This window comes from Coloeus monedula (genome assembly GCF_965178545.1).
Source record: "Coloeus monedula genome assembly, chromosome: 5".
In the NCBI taxonomy this organism is placed as follows: domain Eukaryota; kingdom Metazoa; phylum Chordata; class Aves; order Passeriformes; family Corvidae; genus Coloeus; species Coloeus monedula.
This window is the reverse complement of record NC_138785.1, coordinates 28973248-28996265: the sequence shown is the minus strand read 5'-3', so window position 1 is coordinate 28996265 and position 23018 is coordinate 28973248. Positions and strand designations below refer to the sequence as shown.

At 47.4% G+C, this 23018-nt stretch overlaps 2 protein-coding genes across 2 annotated transcripts; both read left to right on the top strand.

Annotated features, from left to right (window-relative positions):
- The first annotated feature begins 999 nt into the window (after window positions 1-999).
- Window positions 1000-14907, top strand: SRP72 (signal recognition particle 72). Its single transcript, XM_082281704.1, has 19 exons — window positions 1000-1131; window positions 2162-2282; window positions 4057-4180; window positions 4984-5127; window positions 5900-6011; window positions 7099-7130; window positions 7704-7828; window positions 7923-7980; window positions 8148-8279; window positions 8647-8775; window positions 9258-9330; window positions 9919-9983; window positions 10977-11072; window positions 11532-11635; window positions 12232-12309; window positions 12925-13062; window positions 13331-13368; window positions 13683-13842; window positions 14664-14907. The coding sequence occupies exons 1-19, from the start codon at window positions 1023-1025 to the stop codon at window positions 14836-14838; spliced, it is 2013 nt and encodes a 670-aa protein (XP_082137830.1). The 5' UTR covers window positions 1000-1022; the 3' UTR covers window positions 14839-14907.
- Window positions 14908-17033: 2126 nt separating this feature from the next.
- ARL9 (ARF like GTPase 9) lies at window positions 17034-22910 on the top strand. The gene is made up of 4 exons (XM_082281639.1): window positions 17034-17204; window positions 17607-17775; window positions 20503-20678; window positions 21758-22910. Exons 1-4 carry the CDS (start codon window positions 17055-17057, stop codon window positions 21935-21937), a joined length of 675 nt encoding a protein of 224 aa, XP_082137765.1. The 5' UTR covers window positions 17034-17054; the 3' UTR covers window positions 21938-22910.
- The last annotated feature ends 108 nt before the right edge of the window (window positions 22911-23018 follow it).

Genomic DNA, 23018 nt, shown 5'->3' with positions numbered 1-23018 from the left:
ACTGAGCTGACTTTTTTGGTCATATCTCACATGCCAGTTTTTTCTGCAGTTTCTGCTTGAAAGCCAAATCCTGATATATTGGTGGTGTTATACAAAGTGATGGCCACCTTTACCCTGAATCACACCACGTGCCTGAGAGCATTGTCACAAAGCTTCTTGAATTGTCAGGCTTGGTGCTGTGCCCACTTCCCTGGGGAGCCTGTTCCAGTGCCCAGCCACCCTCTGAGTGAAGAACTTTTTCCTCATATGTAGCCTAGACCTTCCCTGACTGAGCTTCTTTCTGTTTCCTTGAGTCCTGTCACTGGGCACCAGAGTGAAGAGGTCGTACTTGCCCTTCCTTTTCCACTCATGAAGATGTTGAAGACCACAAGGAGGTCTCCCCTCTCTCCAGGCTGAACAGACCAAGTGACCTCAGCTGCTCCTCACACAGCTTCCCCTCAGGGCCCTTCACCATTCTTACGGCCCTCCTCTGGACACTCTCTAACAACTTAATGTATTTTTATACTGTGGCACCCAGACCTGCCCCCAGCACTCGAGGGGAGGCTGCCCCAGAGCAGAGGAGAGCAGAGTGGGACAATCCCCTCCCCTGCCCGGCTGGCGATGCTGTGCCTGATGCCCCCCAGGGCACGCTTGGCCCTCCTGGCTGCCAGGGCACTGCTGGCTCATGTTCAGCTTGCCATGGACCAGGACCCCCAGGGCCCTTTCTGCAGCGCTGCTCTCCAGCCTCTCGTTCTCCCGTCTGTGCACACAACCAGGACTGCCCAGGTGCAGAACCCGCACTTGCCCTTGTTACACTTCATACTCGCAGCGTTGCCCGCAGGAGTAAGACCTTGTAGCGCACTGACACAATCACACATCACCGGCTCGGGCCCGGCGCGGCTCGGGGCAGGGCGAGAGGAGGCGCCGGGAGGGGCGGGGCTGCCGGAAGGGCACCGGCGCCGGTGGGGGGCGGGGCCCCGCTCGGCACTTCCGCTTCCGGCGCAGCACCGCCCCCGCGACGTGTGTCTGGTCCCGGTGCCAAGATGGCGGCAGCCGCGGGGGCGGCGGCGGCAGCGGCGGGGCTGTGGAGCGAGGTGAACCGCTGCGGCCAGAACGGCGACTTCGCTCGCGCACTCAAGTCCGTCAATAAGAGTGAGTGCGGCGGCAGCGCCGGCCCCCGCCCCGCGGGGCTGTGGTCTCTGCCCGGGCGCGTTGGCCTTGTGGAGGAGCGCTGCCGTGTGGCGGGGGGTGGGTGGTGTCCGTCCGTAGGCTTCGTGCCGGGAGCAGGGCTGCGGGCAAAGGCTCTGGGGGTCTTCCTGTGTTGGGGTAGAGGGAAGCGGGGCAACCGGGGCCCAGGCTCCGCTGCTGTATCACAGCCATCGGGTGCTTGTGTTGCATCGCGCATCCCTTGCTGTGGGTCAAGCCTTCAAGGAAAACTCTTGGGTTTTCCTTCCGTTTTGATCATGGGAGGAAGGAGGGCTTTTCCCCCGGGAACTGGAGGAGTGGTGTTGTGCATATGGACCAACTGACTTGGGAGCAATAACTTGCTCGGAACGGTGAGTCCGCGTTGAGGTGTGTTGTTTTTGTAGCTTGGCATCCAGAAGGGGATTGCAGTATAAGGCACGTTGTGGTTAAAAGTTCTGTCTTTGCTGCTAGGCAGTAGGGATTCATCTCCTCTCCTAGAAAAGCTGGCATCCGTGAAAAAAAATCAAATAGCAGAACCCGTGGCTCTCTTCTAGTTCTCCCTCACTGTCATCCACTGGCAGAAAGTTTTAGCATGTAAAGTGATTCCCCGATGAGAGCCACACTGTTCTTGTGTACCTGCTGTTTTCCTTCCTGGGTATCCTTTATGTGGCACTGGGGCCTTGGCACTGTGTTCTCTCCCTGGAAGTGAAATGAAAGGTTTGCCCAGGTGTGTACGGCCCCTTTGGTGCATCCCTCTTCCAGACATGTTAGCACAGCGGATGCTTCAGGTAAGTTCAGGATTTCTGCTGGATTCTTTTATCCTGATGGGGTTTGTTTCATGATCTGAGCCAAAGCAAGCCATGCCAGGATGCTTTAAGTTGACATGACCGCTGTCTAGGATGGGTTTTTGCAGCTGTAACAATATGAGGCTCTTAAAAACCTCGAGTGTGTTTGATAGTGAGTTGGATTGTTGTGTTGAAACTGGTTTCTTCTTCAGTACTGCAGATCAACAAAGACGATGTGACTGCACTTCAGTGTAAAGTAGTGTGTCTTATCCAGAATGGGAACTTCAAGGAAGCCCTTGGTGTAATCAATACCCACACTAAAGTGTTAACCAGGTGAGTTGTGGTTTGCTGTGCTCTACAAAATATGAAACTCCTAAGTCCTTGAGAAGCTGCTGCAGCTTCAGTGGAGGGGACTAATAAAGCAGCAAAATAAAGAGCAGGATATGCTCAGAGGCATTGGGGTTGGTCTTCTCAGTGACACACTGATATTTGGGAGGAGGTGATATGGGGTCTGGCTGAGTTTGAGGCAGTCTTAAACATCTTGCTGTTACTGTTGAAGGGATTGTCCCTAACCTAGTTTTCAGCCACTTTCACGTGCTGATTCTGCTTGTAGGTATGGCTGGGTAGCACAGCTGGTGCAAGGGAAGGGGACAGATCTCTCAGGGAGAGAAGTGAGAAGGGAGAAGCCTTGTTGGTGGCAGTGAGCTGTTGGCTCTGCTTGCCTGTCTCCCCATACAGCTCTTTGGGGTCCTTTTCTCTGCCAGCCTGAAGAAACTGCCTCAGCTTCTGGGGTGGTGCAAGCCCTTTGTGCATCCTCTCAAAATCAGGACCTCAGAGACAAACTGTGTTTAAGAACAAGTCAAGCTTCTCATTTGTGTCATTAAGATTCTAATTTTATTCCTCATAAGGATGCTCTTTGTGCAGTGACAAGGATGAAAAGTGCTACCCAAGAACTGGCTGGCAGCAAAATTTTTGTATTTCAGTTACTGTTCTTATTAAGGAACTTTCCAGAAAGGTGTGTTGAAGTTATCAGTGTGATGAAATATACCCTTGTTTTTGTTCACATCTGAGTAACACGTAATTACTCTGTTCACCAATTCCTTCTTACCTGGGACAAAAGGGTTTAATTCAAGTTTTTTAGCTTATTATTTTATTATTTGGTAAGGAGGAGGAATATTTTGTTTTATATTCAACTGGTTTCAGAGTTCTTCCTATAACTTCTTTAGGTTCACTCTACTGTGTGTCTGTTTCTATGTCCTGCAGAGCAAGGAAAGTGGCGGTTCTTGGTCTGTCTTGGAAGTTTTCCTGTCCTGCACTGAGGCTGCTTTGCTTTAATTCTAAATGCCATTAATTTTCAAACTTCCTCAATACTCAGTTGAATCGAGAGAATTTTAAATAGGCAAAGAAAAGCTGATTATAAGTGGCCGTGGGCATGAACTAAAGGAATTGCTGATTAATTTTCCTTTGGCTTAACTGGTAACTCAGGGAGTAGGTGGAACATAGCATTCAAGGCTCTGCTTCTTTGGGAATGCTTCCCTGCTGGTGTGAGCTTCCTTTGAAGCCAGTTTTATGTTGGCAAAAGCAAACCTTTTTGCTGCAGTTCTGCTGTGATGATATTTCAAAATAGGTTAATGTTACTTTTGTCTTGGTATCGGCCTGTAAGTGGGACTGTGTTCTAGACCTTTTCCTTTCTTTCTGTGAGTCAATTATCTTTAAAAGTGTTCTGTGACAATAGTTCATTGCAATGTGATGCCTTCTCCTTAAGAAAATGTCACAGAATGAAGTTTGCTATTGTTTTACCTTTTAAGCATTTGATTAGCGTAATCAATAGGCAGCCTGGAGCAGAGAGGATTTGGAAATTAAAAAGGAACCATTAAAAAGGAACCCTTTTTTTTGGATGAAGTTTTGATACGCTTTCTCTGTTGAACACAAAGTAGACAGAAGATACTTTCAGTGCACAACAGATACATAATTCAGTAATCTGGGATCGTGTCTTTGGATTTCTGGTTATGTAGCAGTCTGTGACTAATTAGGGCTGCTTATATGTGGGTGAATGCTATTGAATGGAAACTGGTGCATGCTGTCAGCCTTTGTCTTGTCCTTGCAGTGATGTTATTGCCTTTGAGAAGGCCTACTGTGAATACAGGTTGAACCGTATTGAAAGTGCTCTCAAGACCATTCAGAGTGCCAGTCAGCAGACAGACAAACTGAAGGAGCTTTATGGACAAGTGGTAATTACAAGCTTTTCTTCCTGGTGGGAGTTTCATATGCTGGATGCCTTGTCCCTCCTTTAGTGGGGGGCAAGTATGGGGACAGAATTTCCTTCTCTGGCTTGAAGGTAAGGACAGGTACGGTTCCAACTGCTCAAACTTCTGTGGAGCTTCAGTTGCCTGTTTCTGGAGATAGAGTCATCATCTTATTCCCACTGAACCAAAACAATACATCTGTGACTTCCACTCCCTTCCTGGGTCTGGCTTGGTATTAACCATCTGGTTGAGGAAGAAAGAGATCTGGTGGGATTTGTTAGTGTTTCAGCCATCTGTTTGCATTAGATATGTCTTCAGGAATGGTTTATGGGACCTGACATCTCAGGCATTAAAAGTGATGCAGAAAAGAAGTTTTGCTTTTTCCTCTCATTTTTTCCTGGTTGACCAGAACAGTTTTGTGAAGAATTGGCTATCTTCTCTCAGCTGCATGAAAGACCATTCGTTTAATTTCTTTCTTAGAGAGGCGATCTAATTTGGAAGAAGGCTATTTGAGGACAAAACTGAGTAAACTGCTGCTTTTAAAGAAGCTGTTTTAGGAGTAAGAGCTGTGTCATTTTTGTGCAGGTATCTGGTGTCACTGCTTGAGTCTTTGCAAGTACAGTCTGTATAGTTTGCCCCTAAAAGGTAGATGCAAATCTTAGTAGTGTTCAGCTTAAAACATATGATGCTCTGCTGCCCTCAGTCCATGGGGAGGGGGGAGGGAGGCTGTAGTTACCAGCATGCCCACAAAAATACTGTTCTGAAGGCTAACCCCTTTCCTTTCTCAGTTGTACAGACTGGAGCGTTATGATGATTGTCTGGCTGCATACAGGGATCTCATCCGCAACTCCCAGGATGAGTATGAGGAGGAGAGAAAAACCAACCTCTCTGCTGTTGTGGCAGCACAAAGCACATGGGAGAAGGTGGTGCCAGTAAGTGAGTATGTGTGTCTATGGGTGTAAGAGTGAGAGCCAAGGAATAAGGGATACAGATTGTATTGAACTGTAGATATTGAACAGGACAGAAATGTGTTCCTGTCTCAAAGATTTCTGAGTGTGTTGAAGATCACCTAGTGGTTTTCCCTGTATGGAGGAATAAATGTTATTGTTCATAATTACACTTCACCTTTGATCTCTAGAAAGCTTGTACTATTAGATGTTACAGCAGAACAGGAAGTAGATTTTCCTGAACCTGCATTAGCAGAACACCTGTGGTGACTAGTACTTTCCTCTCTCATTACCCTCTTGCCCAGGGTTAAAGCTAATTGCTCTGATCACCCAGCCGTGCTTGGGAACATTTTTGTTAAGAACAGTGCAGATTGTAATGTTTTGCTTAGAAATCCTTGTCCTTGGATGTGTGCACAGCGTGCTCAGCTTTCTGCTCAGTGCTGTGGATCCACTTTCTAGTTCTCTAGAGCAGCAGTTCTTACCTGCCCTCTTGCACCAGCCTAAGTAGTCCTCATGTTCAGGCTGGAGTTCCTTGCTGCCTTGTCAGTTGCCTCCAACTTCGTGCAGTGTGAGGGAAGAAGATCCTTTGTGCTGCAGCTTACTTGCCAGGTGTGTGCCCTGTTCAAATTGCCTCTTAAATTTATTTTGCAAGGATTAGTTTGAATATACAGGAAATCTCTAGTTTGTGTCCATTGCCTGTCAAATCTGTACAGATCAGTTGGTGTTTATGCAGTGTTATATTTGTTTTTCATGCTAGGAGGATTTAGGCCTTCGAGAAGCTACCTACGAGCTGTGTTATAACAGTGCATGTGCATTGATTGGGCAAGGAAAGCTGAATGAAGCAATGAAAAAACTACAAAAAGCAGAAGGTAAAAGCCTGGTGAGGTGAGAGGGAAGCTTTGTGTGATAGAAGTAGTTATTTGCTCTCTGTAGACACAAATCAGAGGAAAAGAGGTTTTGAGAATTTAAAAACTGACCAGCAGCAGGATTTGTTGCAAAGCTGGTGTTTTTGTAGAAGTGTTCCTCTGCAGCTCTTTTCCAGAGCCATGCAGCATGTACCATCTCCTGGCTCTCCTATAGCCCCCTGATTTGTGTTCAATAACTTTGAGCAATTTTTTGAAGCAGGATGTAGAGGTGGGTGTAATCTCTTCTCATAAGCATGAGATGTCTCATCTGTTCTAACTCCTGATTTTGTTAGTATGAGTATGTATTTAAATACATGCTATAAAAGTTCAAAATACTTCATGGTATGAAATTGGTATAAGCCAGTAAATGAGCTTTTAGCAAAGAAGATTTTTTTTTCCTCTGGGATGAAAGGGGGATTCTGTCTGTTTAAAAAGCAGGTTGAGAAGAGAACTAGGAAGGACTAGTTCTGTTTGATCTAATTGGTCTTGCAGATAAATAGGTCAGTTCTTTGTCAGTTTTGATGAAGAATAACAGCTGTCCCATACAACTGATAAGCGTGTGTAATTTGAGCCTATGTCCTTTGATAGTAATCCTTTGGAGAGCAAACAAGTGATATTCTGGTGAAGTATGAGAAAGTTAAGAACTGACTAGTATGGATATTGAAAACTAACAGAATTGATGCCACATAAAGGGTGATGTAAACTGAATATTGCAGGTTTGCAGCACCTAACTCACAAGACAGTTGGAGCTGAGTGATCCCTATGGGAAAAATCGGGAACTATATCTAAGGAAATTTGCTTAGGAGAGAAATTGAGTATCTGGGAGGGACAGTATCTTCTGTGCCCTTGATATTTCTTCCACATCATTTAGTTTGCTCCCTCATACTCAGTCCCATCCATCATCAGACTTGTAGTCTCTTGTGCCCTTGTAGTGCTGCAGAAGTTTCAGGGATACATGAAAAAGTTCTATGTTCCCCCACGCTTCTTTCCTGTTTTTTTCTCCCTAAAGCCTTCTAAATTGTGTGTTTTTTCAATTTCTTTTTCCTTGCAGAGCTGTGCCGCCAGTCACTGTCAGAAGACTCCGTAAGTTCTTGATGTTCTTGAGAGTGTTTGCTTTGCAGCAGCGGGAGTGAGGGTGCAGTCACAAAGTGCAGAGAGCCAGAGGAGAGCCAGTGCTGCTCTGCTGGTACCAGCCTGTGAGGCTGGGGCAGCCGTCATGGCTGTTGCAGGAGGGCAGCTGACGCTGCAAGCTGTTTGCTGCTGTGCTCCTTGCATAGTTGCCTGTTCTGGGGCAGGTAGAAGGGTACAGGTTGTGTGAAACCTCCCTGTGACTTACCCCTGCTAGGGATGAACACTTTGAGTGGGTGGTGACAAACAGGGAATTTGTAACCGATCGTTGCAGAGGGGCAGATTCAATGTACAAGTTAAGGTAATCTTCAGATTCTCACTGGAGTAGGTGAAGCTTTCTTTTCTCCCAATTTAGCTCAGATATGCTTCTGTTTGTGCTGTGGCTACAACCTTCACCTGTGGCAGCTGGGGTACTTTGCCGCTAATACTGCCCAGGAATGCTCACAGACGTTTGCCAGCAGAATGCTGAAGCCAGGGGCAGAGAGGTGAGATAGCAGCTTTTTACTTTTTGCTTTGATTTTCCGTCAGGATGTGACAGAGGAAGACATTGAGGCTGAACTGGCTATTATTCATGGTCAGATGGCTTATATCATGCAACTACAGGGGCGTACAGAGGATGCTCTACAGCTCTACAATCAAATAATCAAGTTGAAGTAAGGAGGTTTTTTTTTCAACAAATGCTCAGCCTTCCATCTGTGAGAGACCTCTGTTCAGTAACAGTATGCTTTCTGCTTTTCTTATTTTCAGGCCAACAGATGTAGGACTCCTTGCTGTCATTGCAAATAATATCATCACAATTAACAAGGTAAAGAATTTCATTGCAGTTACTCAACTTGCTTCTCTGCTTCTGTAGAGGGAAGGGAGATAATCAGTAAAGACATTTTCTTAAACAGTAGTTAAATTGCAAACCCAGGGACCTTTTCTTCTTCGAGGAATGTAGTGAAATCTTCTCATGATGTGCAATTTCCCCAGGACCAGAATGTCTTTGATTCAAAGAAAAAGGTGAAGCTGACCAATGCAGAAGGTGTTGAGCATAAACTCTCCAAGAAGCAGCTCCAGGCGATTGAATTCAACAAAGCTTTGCTTGCAATGTACACTAACCAGGTAGGGGAGACTGATCTGCAGTTAGTAGCTACAGATTAAATCCACGGGACTTTGGGCAAAAATGGAGATGCAGCTGTTCTGTGTCAGAAGATAAGGCCATTTGGTTTAGGCACATAACTGAGCAGAAAAACAAAATCACCCCTGCAAACACAACTCTGTTTAGTGACTTGGGTATTGCTGTAGGGAGGGGCTATGGGGGTTCTTAGATGTGTCTGAAGTGCCACTAAGAGGACTTCATCTTGGTTCTGTCTAGTCATTTCAGGGGAGTCATCACTAGTATCTCTTCTTAGATACTGTTGGTTTCTTAGCCCTGTGTAAGGTGCTCACTGAGTTTGAGAAAAGTGTATTCTCTCTTCCCACTCCTCAGGCAGATCAGTGCCGCAAGCTGTCAGCAAGCCTGCAGTCCCAGAGCCCTGAGCACCTGCTCCCTGTGCTTATCCAGGCAGCCCAGCTGTGTCGTGAGAAGCAGCATGCAAAGGCCGTAGGGCTTCTGCAGGTAGGTTAAGAGAAAGTTGGCCAAGCTCCATTTAAACTTGTGCTTTGTGTTCTCCTGTGCTGTTTTCCCTTAGTATGTTTTGTTTGGTGTCAATTTCCAGGGGTATCTGACTCCTTATTTTGGTTTGGTCTAATGCTACTGGAAAGCCTTCGCACCAATTGAACAATTCTGCTTTTAAAGGGAAATAGTTCCCTTACACCTCTGATTTTTATGCTTAGGAAGCTGTAGTAGACTTCTAGGGTAAGCAGTAGGCTTTGTTGCTCTGCTTACACCCTTTTTTTGGAGGGAATGAGTGGCCTGGGACAGAAATCTGAAAGGGCAGACTTAGGGGTCCTCCTCTGCTGTGTGCTGAAGCCTGCCTGTGCTGGAAAGCTTCTTTTGGCTCTTGCCAGCTTGCTGTGGCTGAGCATGACATATGATTCACCAAAGCAGCAGCCTGCTGCCCACGCACAAGTTGAATTGTTGTTTCTTCTGACTCTCAGGACTTTGCAGACCAGCACCCTGCCAATGCAGTTGAGATCAAGCTGACGATGGCCCAGCTAAAAATTGCGCAAGGTATCTAGTGTCCTCTTTTGTTGGGAAGTGTCTGCGCATGATAATGGTGGAAGGGGTAAGAAAATCAGACTTCAGGGCAATCTTTGCTGCAGTCACTGTTGTGACAGGGGTGCAGAGCAGAGGTACTTTCAGATATTTAGCTATGGCAGGATGCTTATAGCTTAATGCTGATGCTGTATAGCTTAATGCTTATAGGTTGATGTCTGGATACACAGGCTCCACAGATTGCTGGCAGAAATGCCCTCAGTCTCTGTGAATGATATGGCTGAATCTGTTCTGGGGCAGGATAATTTTGGGAGCAGTGTGGGGCTCCACAATGGTACCATTCCTGTATGCAGTCGGGCAGCACAGACTTGAGCCTGAAGAGAACTCCCTGGTAGCCAAATCTTGCTCCTGAACCCTTGCAGGATGTGGCAAGGGCAGAAAGGTCCATTGTGTGGAGGCTTATCCTTAATTCCTGGAACGGGGGAGATGTTGTGAGAAGGGGAATTGTTCTGTCCCCGTTGTTTACCTTTGGCTCGAAGTTCACTGGTGGGATCAGGTGTTGTGATGCCATTCAGGGTGTGTTCTTCCTTGTCTCTTTTCTAGGTAGTGTTACCAAAGCCTGCATGATCCTGAGGAGCATAGAAGAACTGCAGCACAAGCCTGGTATGGTAAGCAAAACTCAGTCTGAACTATGTTTTCACAAGTCTCCCTTGTAGGAGAGCTTTGCACTGCCTGCTCCTTTTTGCCTCTTCCCCGTGGTTTCCGCTTGACTTGAAGTGTCTACAGGGATTCTGAGCCCATCTTCCTTGTCTTGGACAAAGGTGGTATTGTAACTTGCTTCAGGTAGCCTGAACGTAGCCACAGAAGTACTCTGTCTGTCAGAGAAATGCTCTCTGCCAATGTTCCCGCTCCCTGCTAATCTCTTAGTCCTGCATGTTGCCTGGATTTACTTGCATAACATGACTGGAGCAAACTGCTGGTTGCTAGTATGTACTAGCATTTTAGAAGCATCTTTAGGACAAGAGGCCTTAGGGGGAAAGTACTGTGTTCCATCCCTGCAGCATCACCCTGGTCTGCATGCTTGTCCACACCTCGTATTCAGAAAACCTTCATGACCATGTAAATGCTCACATGTTCAGCATAAGCATCTTGAACAGGGGCTGATAGTTGTGGATCTGTTCCAATTTTAAGTGTGATGATCAAAGTAATTTATAGGGGCAGTTAACAGTAACAGCTCCTTTTCCTGGATCACCTTTACTTGTGACTGGGAGGTTGGCAAATGGATGGTATCCTTATCATCTCTTCAGTGTTGATTTCTTTTTTCATAGCTCTTACAACAGAGAATGGGGGATGAAAAAGATTTTCTAATGAAACTGAGTCCTGTGATAAGCAAATAAAGTGCCAAGACAAGAATCCTTCTGTGAATGCAATCTTAGGCTTGTACCACAGGAGAAAGATGGTGGGGATGTTCCTTTGGGAGGGACTCGGGTAGGAAGATCTGGCCTGGGTATCCTGCCCCTTACCACAGCTGTTTTTTAGGAGCAGAGCAGAAAGCTCACACTGACTTTACTTTTGGGAAATCCCATCATTTAACTGCTGAAACTCTGGCTACAGACAATTTGCATGAAGATCTGCTATATACTGCTCTTGAATGTTTGCAGGTGTCTGCGCTGGTGACAATGTACAGTCACGAAGAGGATATTGACAGTGCAATTGAGGTCTTCACACAGGCTATCCAGTGGTATCAGCAATACCAGGCAAGTCAGACCAGAGGAGCTAATGTGCAAGAATCTGTCTTGGTATTACCTAGCTAGGCCAATTCAGCTTTTCCTGTTGATGTGTAGCCTCAGCAGTTATCCGGTTGGGGGTTTGGAGACGGGTGAGCTCCTGTTTTGTGAGCATTTATCAATAATACATTATTTTAGATGTGTTGCAAATAGGGAGAAGCAGCTGCTGTCAGATTAGGAGAGTGGCAACAATGGATACCCAAATGTAGCAATCAGGACTTCTCCCTGATGGGAAAACATGGTGGAGCAGCAAGCTGCCTTGTCGCATGCAGTTCTGCCTCACTTCCCAGACTGCAAAGTTGGTCTGCTTTCTGCATGACAGGATGTTCACTCAGTTCTCCTTGGCCAGGCCTCAGGGGCTAAAGCCAGCTAGAGCTGGGCTCCATACTGTGATGATAAGGATCTAATCATGGCTGCTGTGTCTTTCAGCCAAAGTCTCCTGTCCATTTGTCACTGATAAGGGAAGCTGCCAACTTCAAACTAAAGCATGGCAGGAAGAAGGAAGCAATCAGCGACTTGGAGGAGCTCTGGAAGTGAGTTGGGTGATTGCTGAGCAGCAGGTCTCCACCCAGAGTCCTCTGCAAGCTGTCTGATGGCAGGCAGCGTCTGACAATTGTAGCCGTCCTTTAGAGTTGCTTTTGCACAGGGGCTTCAATGCAAGGCCATATTTTGGAAGAAGGGGAGATAATTAACTTGATCTGTAGTTGATGTTCACTTGAAAACGTGGTAGACTTGTCCCAGGGGCCTCTTGTGTGCAGTGAACATTGCTTTGGGGACTGGAATGCAGTTTTTTCTAGTGCTACATCAACACGGATGTCTAGGTTTTAGTTTCTTTTGTGCACTTAATGGGATCTTTTATTGGAGGGGAGTGTTAGCTTGCCTTTGCTACTGAGTTTTTCATCTTTCATTGCTTGCTTCATGATATTGTGAAGTTGTCTACACCTCCCTTTGTCCACACCAGCGATGTTTGCTGCACTGGAGGAGACCACATACTAATAAGCCTGTCCCCACAGATAGCAACTGTGCTGCAGCAGCAAGCAGTGCCTGGTGTTACCAGTCTTTGGGATGAGCAACATTGGTAACTTGGTCCTTTTCTGTTTTGTTTTGGTTTTTTCTTTTCTCTACAAAGGCAAAACCCGAAAGATGTGCATACCCTGGCACAGCTCATCTCTGCCTATTCCCTGGTTGACCCTGAAAAAGCTAAAGTGTATCCTTTTAATGGCGGTGAAAGAGGTGTTTGGGCATTGCTTCCTTGGACTTCCAGCTGTGTGGGGACTTCAGACCCATTCTTACCCAAAGAACAGCAAGGAACCTCTCCAGAACAGCTACGTATCCAGGTCAACTTGTCTGGAGCTACATTATTTCTCCAATTGGCTTCATTACTGTGATATCTCAGGACCCTTTTATCTTTGGCCTCCTTCTCTTTGAGAATTAATAAGACAAGGTAGAACCAAAAATAAGAGCACCTCCATCTTTTCTGTCGGAATCTTAAATCTATGGTAGTAAGGCAGGACTGATAAAATGTGGCTAAGCTCTTGCTCACCCAAAATATGGTTGACATTTTGCTTTTGTCAGCTGAGCCACTTTCACAGGAAGTTGCTCCCTCTGTCCCCACATTAAAGAGGGAAAAATGAGGCAGATGGTGATTAAGCAGCTCATCCCAACTTGTGTAAGAAGCTAGTGAGAGAGATGGAAATAGGCCTGTCTGGTGTCTGCATTGCTAACAGACAGAATTTATTCAAGCTGAAGTTGTTTCTTGCTGTCTGGAAGAACATGGGTGTTTATCCTTGCTGGTTTGCATCCCTGAACTCTTCCCTTGCAGTCTTAGCAAACACTTGCCTTCCTCAGACACCATGTCACTGAAAGTAGATGTTGATGCGCTGGAGAACTCCCATGGAGCAACCTATGTTCGGAAGAAAGCTGGGAAGCTCACTGGAGACAACCAGCAGAAGGAGCAAGGGTAAAGCAGGCTGCTATATTGTTTATTTTGTTTTCTTGCTATAGCTCTGGTGCATCCTTCTTTGGGGTGGTTCAAGAACCACACCTGGTGTGGTAATTGCTGCAGAAGGCAGGCTGGTGGAAAGGGAGCCTGTTATTTAACTGCAAGGAGCTTTATGTAGCAGCATACCAAGTTCTTAGAGAGATGTTCTAGCTTCTGCCAGAGCTGGTTTTTAGTTGACTTGTCTGCTCTGTCTCTGCTGTGTCACAGTGTCTTGTTTCCCTTTCAGACAAGGCGAAGTGAAGAAAAAGAAGAAAAAAAAGAAGGGTAAGTTGTATTTCCTAGCTGTTGACATGGCACAGCTCCAGAGAGCTTGCCATGTTGTTTCTTCAAATAGCCAGCCTCCAGGTCCCTAGGAGCTAGGGCCCTTTGCTAGGACTGGGTCTCTGGGAACCTGGATCTTCATGATAGCTTGTTTGGTTGGGGCATTTTACTGCAGAAGTGAGAGGAACACCCTGATAGGATGATGTAGTTGCTGGTCTCTTTGCACTGCCTGTTTATTGACATCCCATGCATGTCCCTTGGTGATGCCTCTAGTGTGTTGACCCCAATCTCATTTCCTGGCACTGGATGTTCTTCAGGAAAGCTGCCGAAGAACTATGACCCCAAGGTGACTCCTGACCCTGAGCGGTGGCTTCCAATGCGAGAGCGGTCCTACTATCGTGGACGGAAGAAGGGCAAGAAGAAGGATCAGGTTGGCAAGGGGACTCAGGGTTCAACCACAACTGGCTCCTCTGAACTGTAAGTACCCATTTTGCAAGGATTGATATGGAGATTCACTCCTGGGCAGCTGGGAGGGCTGTGTTTGTGTTGCTCTGCTGCAGCTGTGTCACCACACCACCTGCAGGTAGCACAAGTGACATTGTACTTTGCTGCTTGAACCTGCTACCCTCTGCTCTCCCTGGAGATCCCTATAGGTTCCTGAAAACCAGTGTGATAAGATAGCCATACTTGAAGTTGCCAAGGTGCAAGTAAAATTCCCAGTCTTTTAATGTGCTTTTCCTAGCTTTGGTAATGAGATGATTTTGCATGCTTTCTCTTGAGCAATTTGCTTTCAAGTCTTTTGGCAGCTGCAGAACATTAGCCATGATTTGAGAAAACACTATACTTCCTTCTAAGCTGACACTGACTATTTGAGCTGGAATCAAGAATTACCATTAGTAAGAAGCCTGACAGCAAGATGGTGTCTTATTAGCATCTGAGAGGAAGGATGCTGGGTTTGCACTGCCTAAGAGTGGGACCTGAAAGGCTTCTTGTGTGTTGCATGAGCTGTCACATGTCTATTCAAGAAGAAAGTTAGCCTTGCTTTCACTGTCAGGGACTTAAACTGTCTAGTGAACATCAGTTGGGAGGAGATTGCTGCCCTTTGAGACATGTTCCTATCCTCCATCAGCTCCTTCTGTATGTTGGAGCTATTTAAGATCTTGCATGAGTGCCCTCCCATACATAATGCTACCTAATGGGGCAGCTGCTGTTTTTCACTGCCAGCTCCCTGCATTAGTACCACATCTTGCAGGTGGTTGTGAACCTACACGGTGTCTTTTTCTCTTGCCTTCCTGCAGGGATGCCAGTAGAACTGCCAGCAGTCCACCTACCTCCCCTCGGCCCGGCAGCGGGGCAGCTGTATCGGCTACAAGTAATGTCATCCCTCCCAGGCACCAAAAACCCGCGGGTGCTCCAGCCACCAAGAAGAAACAGCAGCAGAAAAAGAAGAAAGGGGCTAAAGGAGGGTGGTAAAAAGCAGGATGTGTAACCTCCCTCCTTCAACAGGTGATGCTGGTTGCAGAATAAAGGTCAAAAGCAAGTGCTGCCGAAAGACTCTTGGCATCTGGATCTCTGTCCTGCCTGTCAGTGGTCTGGGGGGAGATGGGCTGGTATAGGTGTCATGTGTCTGCTTTCCAAGTTCCCTTCCTCACATTTGCCCCCACTGTGACTTGGGTTGTTTGCCATCAAAGTCAAATGTAGCCCCTAAGAAGGAATCTCCTTCTGTGTTGTCAGACATTTAAGAGATATGGGATAAACAAGAATTTCTTGAAATACAGTTTCATGCTCCTCCTGCATATGCCAGTTTAGGCCTTTAGCAGATTTATCTATGCATGATGCAAGAACTGGTCTTTATGTCAGTCATTGACCACCAAAGAGCCAAGGCACAAAGCATCTTAGAAAACAACATCAGGGCTTTATTATAACAGGATAAGATAATCTGAAGGGGGATAACAAAGTAAAATGGAGAAAGGAGAAAGCATGGTGAAATATATAGCAGCGGATTCAGTGTCCCATTTTCTGCAAGCCAGCTGCCATATTCTAAAGGGCTTGGCAAAACAAAGGTGAGTGGAATGTGTGTGGTTGTCTCAAGTGCCCTTCCTCCTCCTTTGGCCTTGACCCTGTGTTTCTTAAGTCGTAGGTGTTGGGCTTATAAAAATAAGAGTGGTACAGCAGGAGGTCAGCTTAAGCTCGGTGACTCTGGAGAGGGACTCATAACAAAAGAAATCCCCAAGAAATGATACCTTTGAGACTGTAAGTGCCCACCCTACATGTGCCTTGCACGTGCCTCTTGGCCCATTGGTTATTTTGGTCTGGATCTTTAACACCTTATTGAGGTGTTTTGCTGTGTCTGTGCAGGAAGGCTGTTAATGGTTCTTGGGAAGTTGCAGCTTTGCTGACGGTTGCTTCTTTGTCTTCTGGTGCACCTGCTCACTGGCAGAGCATGGGAAACGAAAAGAGCCCGCGTTAGGATAAACATACTTATCAATAATGAAAATAGCAGTATGTTATCAATATTCTTCCTGTACTAAAGACAAAACACAGCAATGCACTAACTATTAGGAAAATCACGAAGCAAACTAATTTCAGATACGGAGGTGTAAGTTCATGGTTTGCAGCCTTAGGCTTCAGCAAATCCAGGTATTCATCCTGAGCAAGTAAAGCTAAGCAAACAGCATACTAAATCATACAGAATTGTAACTCATTCTGCTGAAAACTTACTCATGCTAAACAACTACTATTTCTCAACACATCTTGAAACTTCTGGTTTGATCTGAATGTAGCCAAAACATTTTTCCAGACATGGACTGTCAGTGGGTAGAAATGGCACCTTGAAAAGAGGGTTGTCAGGTGTCAGCCCTAAATGCAAAGGCTTCTCTCTCTGAAAGAATTTAAAGCAAAGGCCTGAAAAGGCAGGGAGCAAGGGACATGTCACTGTGGCTTAAGGAAAAAACAACTCCTGAGTCACCAGGGAGTAAAAATCTAAGCAGAATCCTTTTTTTTTTTTTACCTTGACTACAGCGGAAGTATCTGGGAAGGGGGCTGAAAGTGTGTTGTCTGAGAGAGAGAGAAAGGAACAGAGCATAGAGAAAGAAAACAGTTGTATGAATGGCTGGCAGGCACTTGCTGCCGAGTGCTGAACAAAATGTTTTAAGTTACTTTCCTGGGTGCTGTGCCTCCGTTTAGGCAGCAGCTGGTGATTATAGGAGAGAGAGCGCTGCCCTGCAGCAGTCCAGTGTTAGGACGAGAGATGCTGGAGGAGAACGCAGCTCTGTTCTTCAGGCGTCTTTTCTGGTCAAACCTATCATAATCTCTGGCCTGATGGAAACGCTGACTTGTGGCACTGCTGGAGCCCTGTGCCGGGTACCTGGACAGTGTCCTGACTGCTGCGCCGGAGCTGGGCGCGCAGGCAGAGGCGAGCTGGGAACAAATCCCGCGGGGCTGGGAGCAGGGGAGGGCAGTAGCTGGTGTGCGGAAACCGTGGCCTGCCTCCCTGCACCAGCGAAAAGCCGCCCGTGGCACGGCTTGCTCTCTGTTTCACTGCCACTCGCGTGTGCCCAGCCCGGCCCTGGGAGCCCGGCTGGCGGCGGGAGCCGCGTTCGGGGCTGCGGGGGGCGCTCTCCGTGCGCGGTGCGGGTGCGCGGTGTCCGGTGCCCGCGGCCGGAGCGCTGCCCGCGGCCGGAGCGGCGATGGGCTCCCGCCTGCGGGCCGCCGCGCTCTGGGGCGCGGCGCTGGTCCTGGCGGGCGGCACGGTCGTGGCGCTCCGGGCCTGGGCCCGCCTGCGGAGCCGCGTCGCGCTGCCCGCCCGCTCTGCAGCCGCCGCTGCCGCCGCCGATCAGGTACCGGGGCTTGGTCGGGGCGGCGGGCGAGGCCGCGGGGTCGGGGAACGCCCGCGGCGCCGCCCGGGGCCTCTCGGGCCGCCGTGACCTCGGCCCTGGCGCTCGCCGGCAGCCTCGGCGGTGCCCTGGGCCGCGGCGGGGCGGGTGGCCGGGCCGGGGCCGCTCTCCCCGCTTTCCTGCCCCGCACTGCCCGGGGCCGGCTGATGTCCCGGGGATCTCCCATCGCTGCGGCCGTGCGCTTGTGCCGCGGGAGCCCAGCGGGCATCTTCGGCCTCTTCACCGCCAAGTGGCTTTTGCCGTGCCCTCCAGGCCTCTTGTTCAGCCTCCTTCTTTCCCCCAGCCCTGCTAAGCTTTGCTCTTGCCCCGGCTGCCTGGGTAAGTATGCTGCCCCTCGCTTTGCAGCGTAAAGGACACGGAAAGCAGATCCTGGTGCTGGGCCTGGATGGGGCTGGGAAGACTAGCATTCTCCACTCCCTGGCAACTAACCACGTCAAGCGCAGCGTGGCTCCCACCGAGGGCTTCAATGCCATCTGCATCAACACCGAAGAGTCCCAGATGGAGTTTCTGGAGAGTGAGTGAACCTATTTTAGTATTGAACATAAAATAAGTTCTTTTCTTGTGCCCTGGGGATCAGGCACATATTTTAAAAGCTCGGTATCCCCACATGCCAGCTCAATAACATGAAGTTGGGATTATTTTCCCCCTGGGGATTCTGCTTTCCTACCCAGCCTCTTTGAAGGAGAAGACACAATGATGTTCGAGATCGGTTTTCATTCAGCCCTGACATCCTGGGAATTCTGCTCCCAGAGAGAGAAGGGTAATAAACCTGATTGGGTGAAACCAGCAGACGTTTCCCCAATAAGGCCTGTGTTGTGGTTCATAGCTTTTGTGCTGCTTCTCCTTGGTGCTCATGCCTGGCAAAGGGCAAGAGCTACAGAGGAATAAATAATAAGTGAAAGAAGAGAGGGGGAAGAGAAAACCCTTTCTATTTAAAAGCCTCCTAAGTGGTGTTTTCTAGTCTTAAACAGGTTTTGAATGTCCATAGCATTTTGTTAAAACTTTTGTACTGTCCTTAGCTCTTATTTTTGGGTATCGTCCGTGCCTGCAGATGGCATCTCCTGTGATGCCTTTGGGCCATCACAGCTGTTTGAGGTGCAGCTAGCTGATGGGAAAGGTGGAGGCCCTGGGGTCAGGTCAGTCCCTGGTACAGAGAGGCTGACCTGCCTTCTGTGGAGGCAGGAGCTGCCCATTGCTTCCTGCTGTTTCTGCTGTCTGGTGTACCAGTGCTTGACTGGCTCAGTTGGCAGCTAGCTAGTAGATGTCTCTGTACCTTTAGCAGGCCTAGAGGAGTTGTGCTGTTCCCAGGTAAGTTTTTGGGGTGTGAGGATGAGGTCGTTTAGGCAGAGTTTCATTCCCAGTCTTATTATCACAGGAGTCTCTGCAGTGGCTTGGGGAAATCATCTTTAGAGAGATGCTTGTAGTCTGTGCCCCTCGTCTGGTAGATAAGAGGGTATTTCCTACTGGGATGTGCTTTGCCTGTCTGAGCCCAGAGAAACCCACAGTGTCTCTGCTCCTGCCTGGGGACAGTCTGGGCCCAGCACCGCACACACCACAGCAGAACCTGTTGTTTCTGAGTCGTCCTTCCCTCTCTGGTCCAGGTTGGTAGTGACTGAGATGTGATGGCTGCGATCTGACTCATGGGAAATGCAATGTCTCAGGCCAGTTTCAGCCAGGTAAATCCGTGCATGGCTCTAATCTGGTTACTTATCCAGTCTGTACCATCGCCTAGTCCAGGGGTTAGCAGCCTGTGCTGTGATCACATGCCACAAGGTGATCAGCGAACAGCAGGGGTTTTGTTTTGCTGGCTTAGACATGTGGAAAACTGTTCTTTTCTTTGTACCAGCATACAGATAACTGGGTGGTATCTCGCCCTCTGCAAAGAGTAGGAGCTCCTGGCTTCTGCTGAGTTCCTACAGGCTGGGAAAAAAGTGTTCTCTGTGAGGTTGCTGACCCCTGGATTATGCTATGCATGAATACACTTAACAAAGGGAGCAGTACTGAGCCCCTGTGGTGTTGCAGTACAGAATCGGGTTTCTGTCCCAAAAATTACATGTCAGTCACAGCCCTTTGGCTCCTTTCCACAGTGGCAGACTTGCAGTTCTGCCTCCAGGTACACTGGGCCACTTGAAGAGGCAGGCATGCTCTAGTGGGAAATGTTACTTCCCTTTCTGTGTTCTTGAAACTACTGAATCCTTTTGACTTAAGTGAAAGCAAAATTGCTTTGAAACAGAACAGTCAAAGAGGGCAATAAAAGATGGCTGTCTAGTAAGACAATTTTGAAAAGAGCTCCTCTGTAAGGCAAGGGAGTTACAGGGAACCCCAGATATATTGCTTTGAGAACATGCTACTTTTGAGAGACTCGCACATGCCTTTTGAGCACCTCAGTACTCTTTGAGCGAGTGTTCCTGCAATGTACCTGGAGAAGACCTAGAGACCTGAAAACACATCTGAACTACTTAGTATACTGATAGTTATTCCTTCTGTTATTGAACTCAACAAACTACTGAATTCTTTGTCCCCAGATGGGAACAACAATCTCAAACAACTCGCTGTCTGTGGTTTCACCAGAGAATTGTTGTAAGACCTAGTTTTGAAGGTGGACAGCTTTCCTCTGTATGCAGCAGAGAAGAGCTCATGTAGAAATGTATGCTGTGAAAAGATGACTCCTAAGCATTGCCTGAAGAGTCTGCTGGGACTTGGTTTTTCTCTCTTCCTTAAGCACCTCTGGTTATTGACAAAACTCTGTGAGTTTTGAGCTAGTTCTTAGTGTCATACAAATATGATGAGAGCCCTCCACACCTCAGAGCTAAATTTCTCCCCTGGAAATTGTAGACCTGCTTTGTCTTACAATGAGATGGGCACGTGGAGATAGGTTATAAGGGGACGTTTGGTGTTTATGGACACTGAACCATTTTCTACTCTCTTTACTTGCTTGGGAGCAAGAACCAACAAGGCAGAAAGCAACCGTAAAGATACTGAACCCAAAATCCTCTCAAAATAAGAGCTTAAAATGGACAGATTCTTTGTTTCCCCCCAGAGCATACAGATATGCCTTCATGGGCCTTGACTGGGGAAAATAAAGCTGTTTTCAATCTCATGTGCAGTAGCTCAAATACTCTTGAGTCTCTGGTAACCCAAATACCTTGGGTTTTCAGTTCAGGGAAATGCTGTCTGCACCTCTGGGAGCAGTGCTGCTTGAACTACTTGGTGAATCCTGTGCTGCTGTCTTCTCTTCCAGTCGGGGGCAGTGAATCTCTGCGTTCATACTGGAAGATGTACTTGCCCAAAGTGCTGTTGCTGGTCTACGTCGTGGACTCGGCTGATCATGCCCGACTGCCTATGGCGAAACAGCTGCTTCATCAGCTAATCCAGAACAACTCCACCCTGCCTGTGGTGGTTCTGGCCAACAAGCAGGTAAGAGTTCCCTGCTGCTAGCACAGCTAGGTTTGGCAGCAGCTTTGGAGACAGCAACAAAGCCTTTCAAAAGAGGCTTCATGCCTTTAAGGAAGGCACATGGCTGGGAGTCTTTCTGACACACCTGTTGACCACAAAACAAAATAATCTGAGGTTGTTTTGGATCTGCAAGATGCAGGTCCTGTGCCTGGTGAAGATGCAATCAGAGCTGTGGGTGAAAACTGCTGTACAGTTGCAAGGTTTGGGAGCTTCAAGGGAGACCACAGTTAGATATGAAGTTAGGTTTCTGTTCTGAGTATCTGCCTAGAAGTACCACTTTACCTAGCAGCGGCTAAAGAGTGAAGCACTGTTGTTTGCCTTCAGACTGTCCAGTTGGTTGCTCCAAAGGCTGCTGCTGAAACCTGAGAGAAAGAGCAGTTTTCCTCACAAGGCAGTGCTTCCTCCTAAGATCTTTGTGAAAGTCTCAATGATTGGTGCTGTATCTGAAATAGAATTGGGCCTCTGGTACAATCAGATGACAGAAGAGCCCAAGGGTTTTAATAACAGATTCTCTTTTATCAAGGTCGTGTGCTCAGTTTGCTCTAAGTTGTTACCTCCTAAATTTCTAGTAACTGAGGCCTGTTACTAGTAGTCATTTATGTAACTCTTGAACTCAAGTGCAGGCTTGGGCTTCATCAGACTCAAATGCATCAGAAACACTGGTGGCTAAGAAGGTAGGCAGGGCATGACTGTTGTATATTTGCCCTATTTTTATAACCCTTTGCTGAGCGCGTAGGGTCGTGGTCCAGCAGTGCTTTTGTCTGCCTTGTACAGGTGGTCTTCCATAGTTATCAGAAACACTGGAAGTGGTGTAGAAATAGGAACAGAACTGTACTCATATTTCTTTGGGAAGAAATCAGGTTAGATTTTTCCCCAATGAATTTTAGGACATGGGAAGTTGACCTCATAGAAGGTACATAAGAATGGCACCCCAGAGCTTTTGAGACTCTTTCCCTCCCTGGACAAAAGCCGTGGCTCAAAGTAGGAATGGTGCCACCACCTCTTGCAACTAACAGGGTTGTTTTATTTTTGTGTAACAGGACCTTGAAGGTGCATATTGCATCACTGATATTCACGATGCTCTGGCTCTGTCTGATATTGGGGATGAGAGGAAGATGTTCTTGATTGGTACCCATGTGACAGAAGATGGCTCTGAGATCTCCTCCAGCATGAAGGATGCCAAGGAGCTGATAGGGACTCTGGTTTTGGAAACACAGTGACAGCTCTTTTCTTACAACATGGTGTTTGCAGCTGAGGGAGACCAGGTGTTAGTATATGGTCAGTTTACTGTGTGGCAGCTGAAATGTACAGATATGCTTTCCTGGTGGGCTTGGAATTCCTCTGAAAGTGGTATCTAGTTGGTAAGAAAACCTAATTTATAGTGATTTGAGAAGTAGTGTATTTTAGCATATTTGTAGGAGGAAAATAGTCTGTCTCTCAAGCAGCAGATTTAAGGGGAAATATAGCTCAGATGGGCAAGATAGCTTCATGTCAGGTGGGAATCAAGCACCGATTTCCGTGGAAGAAAGTTGCATCCAGTGAATTCAACATGGCTTGATGTCTCAGGTTAAAGAGAAATATGTTTACTTCACAGATTTTACAGAACCCTTTTAACAGTGGTGTTCTGTTAAAAATGAGACCTCACTTTTTGACAGTGTCAGAAATTTAAAGTGCTGCAACTAGTATTTTTGACAGTGACAATTCTTGTTGCTGTGTTGGACCCAGTTGTTAAGGGAGTGGCAAACTAGTAATCTCTGGAAATTGGGTTGGTTACTGTTTCTTTAGTGGGTAAGGACATGAAAATGAAAGCAGTAATATATTAAGTGTTTCTTTGCCTACAGGCAAAAAGCCAAAATGGTGTAATTTGAGGTAGCAACTGGATGCATTTAAGTTAAATTGGCAGCAAAGGTGGGAGACTCGTCCATCGGGTTGAGCAGCTTATTTAAGCTTAGTCCGAGATGTCCTCGAGCAATCAGTCTTCCTTGTGAAAACCCTGTTGTTTCTTGCCAGTGGTTTCTGTTAGCACAGCAGGTGAGGAAGGTGACAACCTGCTGAGGAGTGTCACTCTCCCAGTGTCCTCCTAATCATACTCGAAGGACATGACCCCGGAGCAGTCCTGTAAAGGACCTGTTTTGCACCCGCATCTATTGTACGAGGCTTTTATAGTTTTGTCCTTTGTAACAGATGCATAAAGCAGAAAATTCCACCCTAACCACTGGTCCGGGCTGCTCTCTTCCAGTTGGGGAACAAGATGCTGGGATGCGGGAGGCTCCCGAGGCCTCTCTGGGACAGCCACCATGA

What these genes read in the sequence shown, in the direction of transcription:
- SRP72 (XM_082281704.1), top strand. Translation starts at nt 1,023, where the DNA reads ATGGCGGCAGCCGCGGGGGCGGCGGCGGCAGCGGCGGGGCTGTGGAGC. An exon ending in TGCAGCACAAGCCTGGTATG is followed by an intron (nt 9,984 to 10,976) that starts GTAAGCAAAACT and finishes GAATGTTTGCAG; the next exon opens with GTGTCTGCGCTGGTGACAAT. An exon ending in GACTTGGAGGAGCTCTGGAA is followed by an intron (nt 11,636 to 12,231) that starts GTGAGTTGGGTG and finishes TTCTCTACAAAG; the next exon opens with GCAAAACCCGAAAGATGTGC.
- ARL9 (XM_082281639.1), top strand. Translation starts at nt 17,055, where the DNA reads ATGGGCTCCCGCCTGCGGGCCGCCGCGCTCTGGGGCGCGGCGCTGGTC. An exon ending in CCGCTGCCGCCGCCGATCAG is followed by an intron (nt 17,205 to 17,606) that starts GTACCGGGGCTT and finishes CTCGCTTTGCAG; the next exon opens with CGTAAAGGACACGGAAAGCA. An exon ending in TGGTTCTGGCCAACAAGCAG is followed by an intron (nt 20,679 to 21,757) that starts GTAAGAGTTCCC and finishes TTTGTGTAACAG; the next exon opens with GACCTTGAAGGTGCATATTG.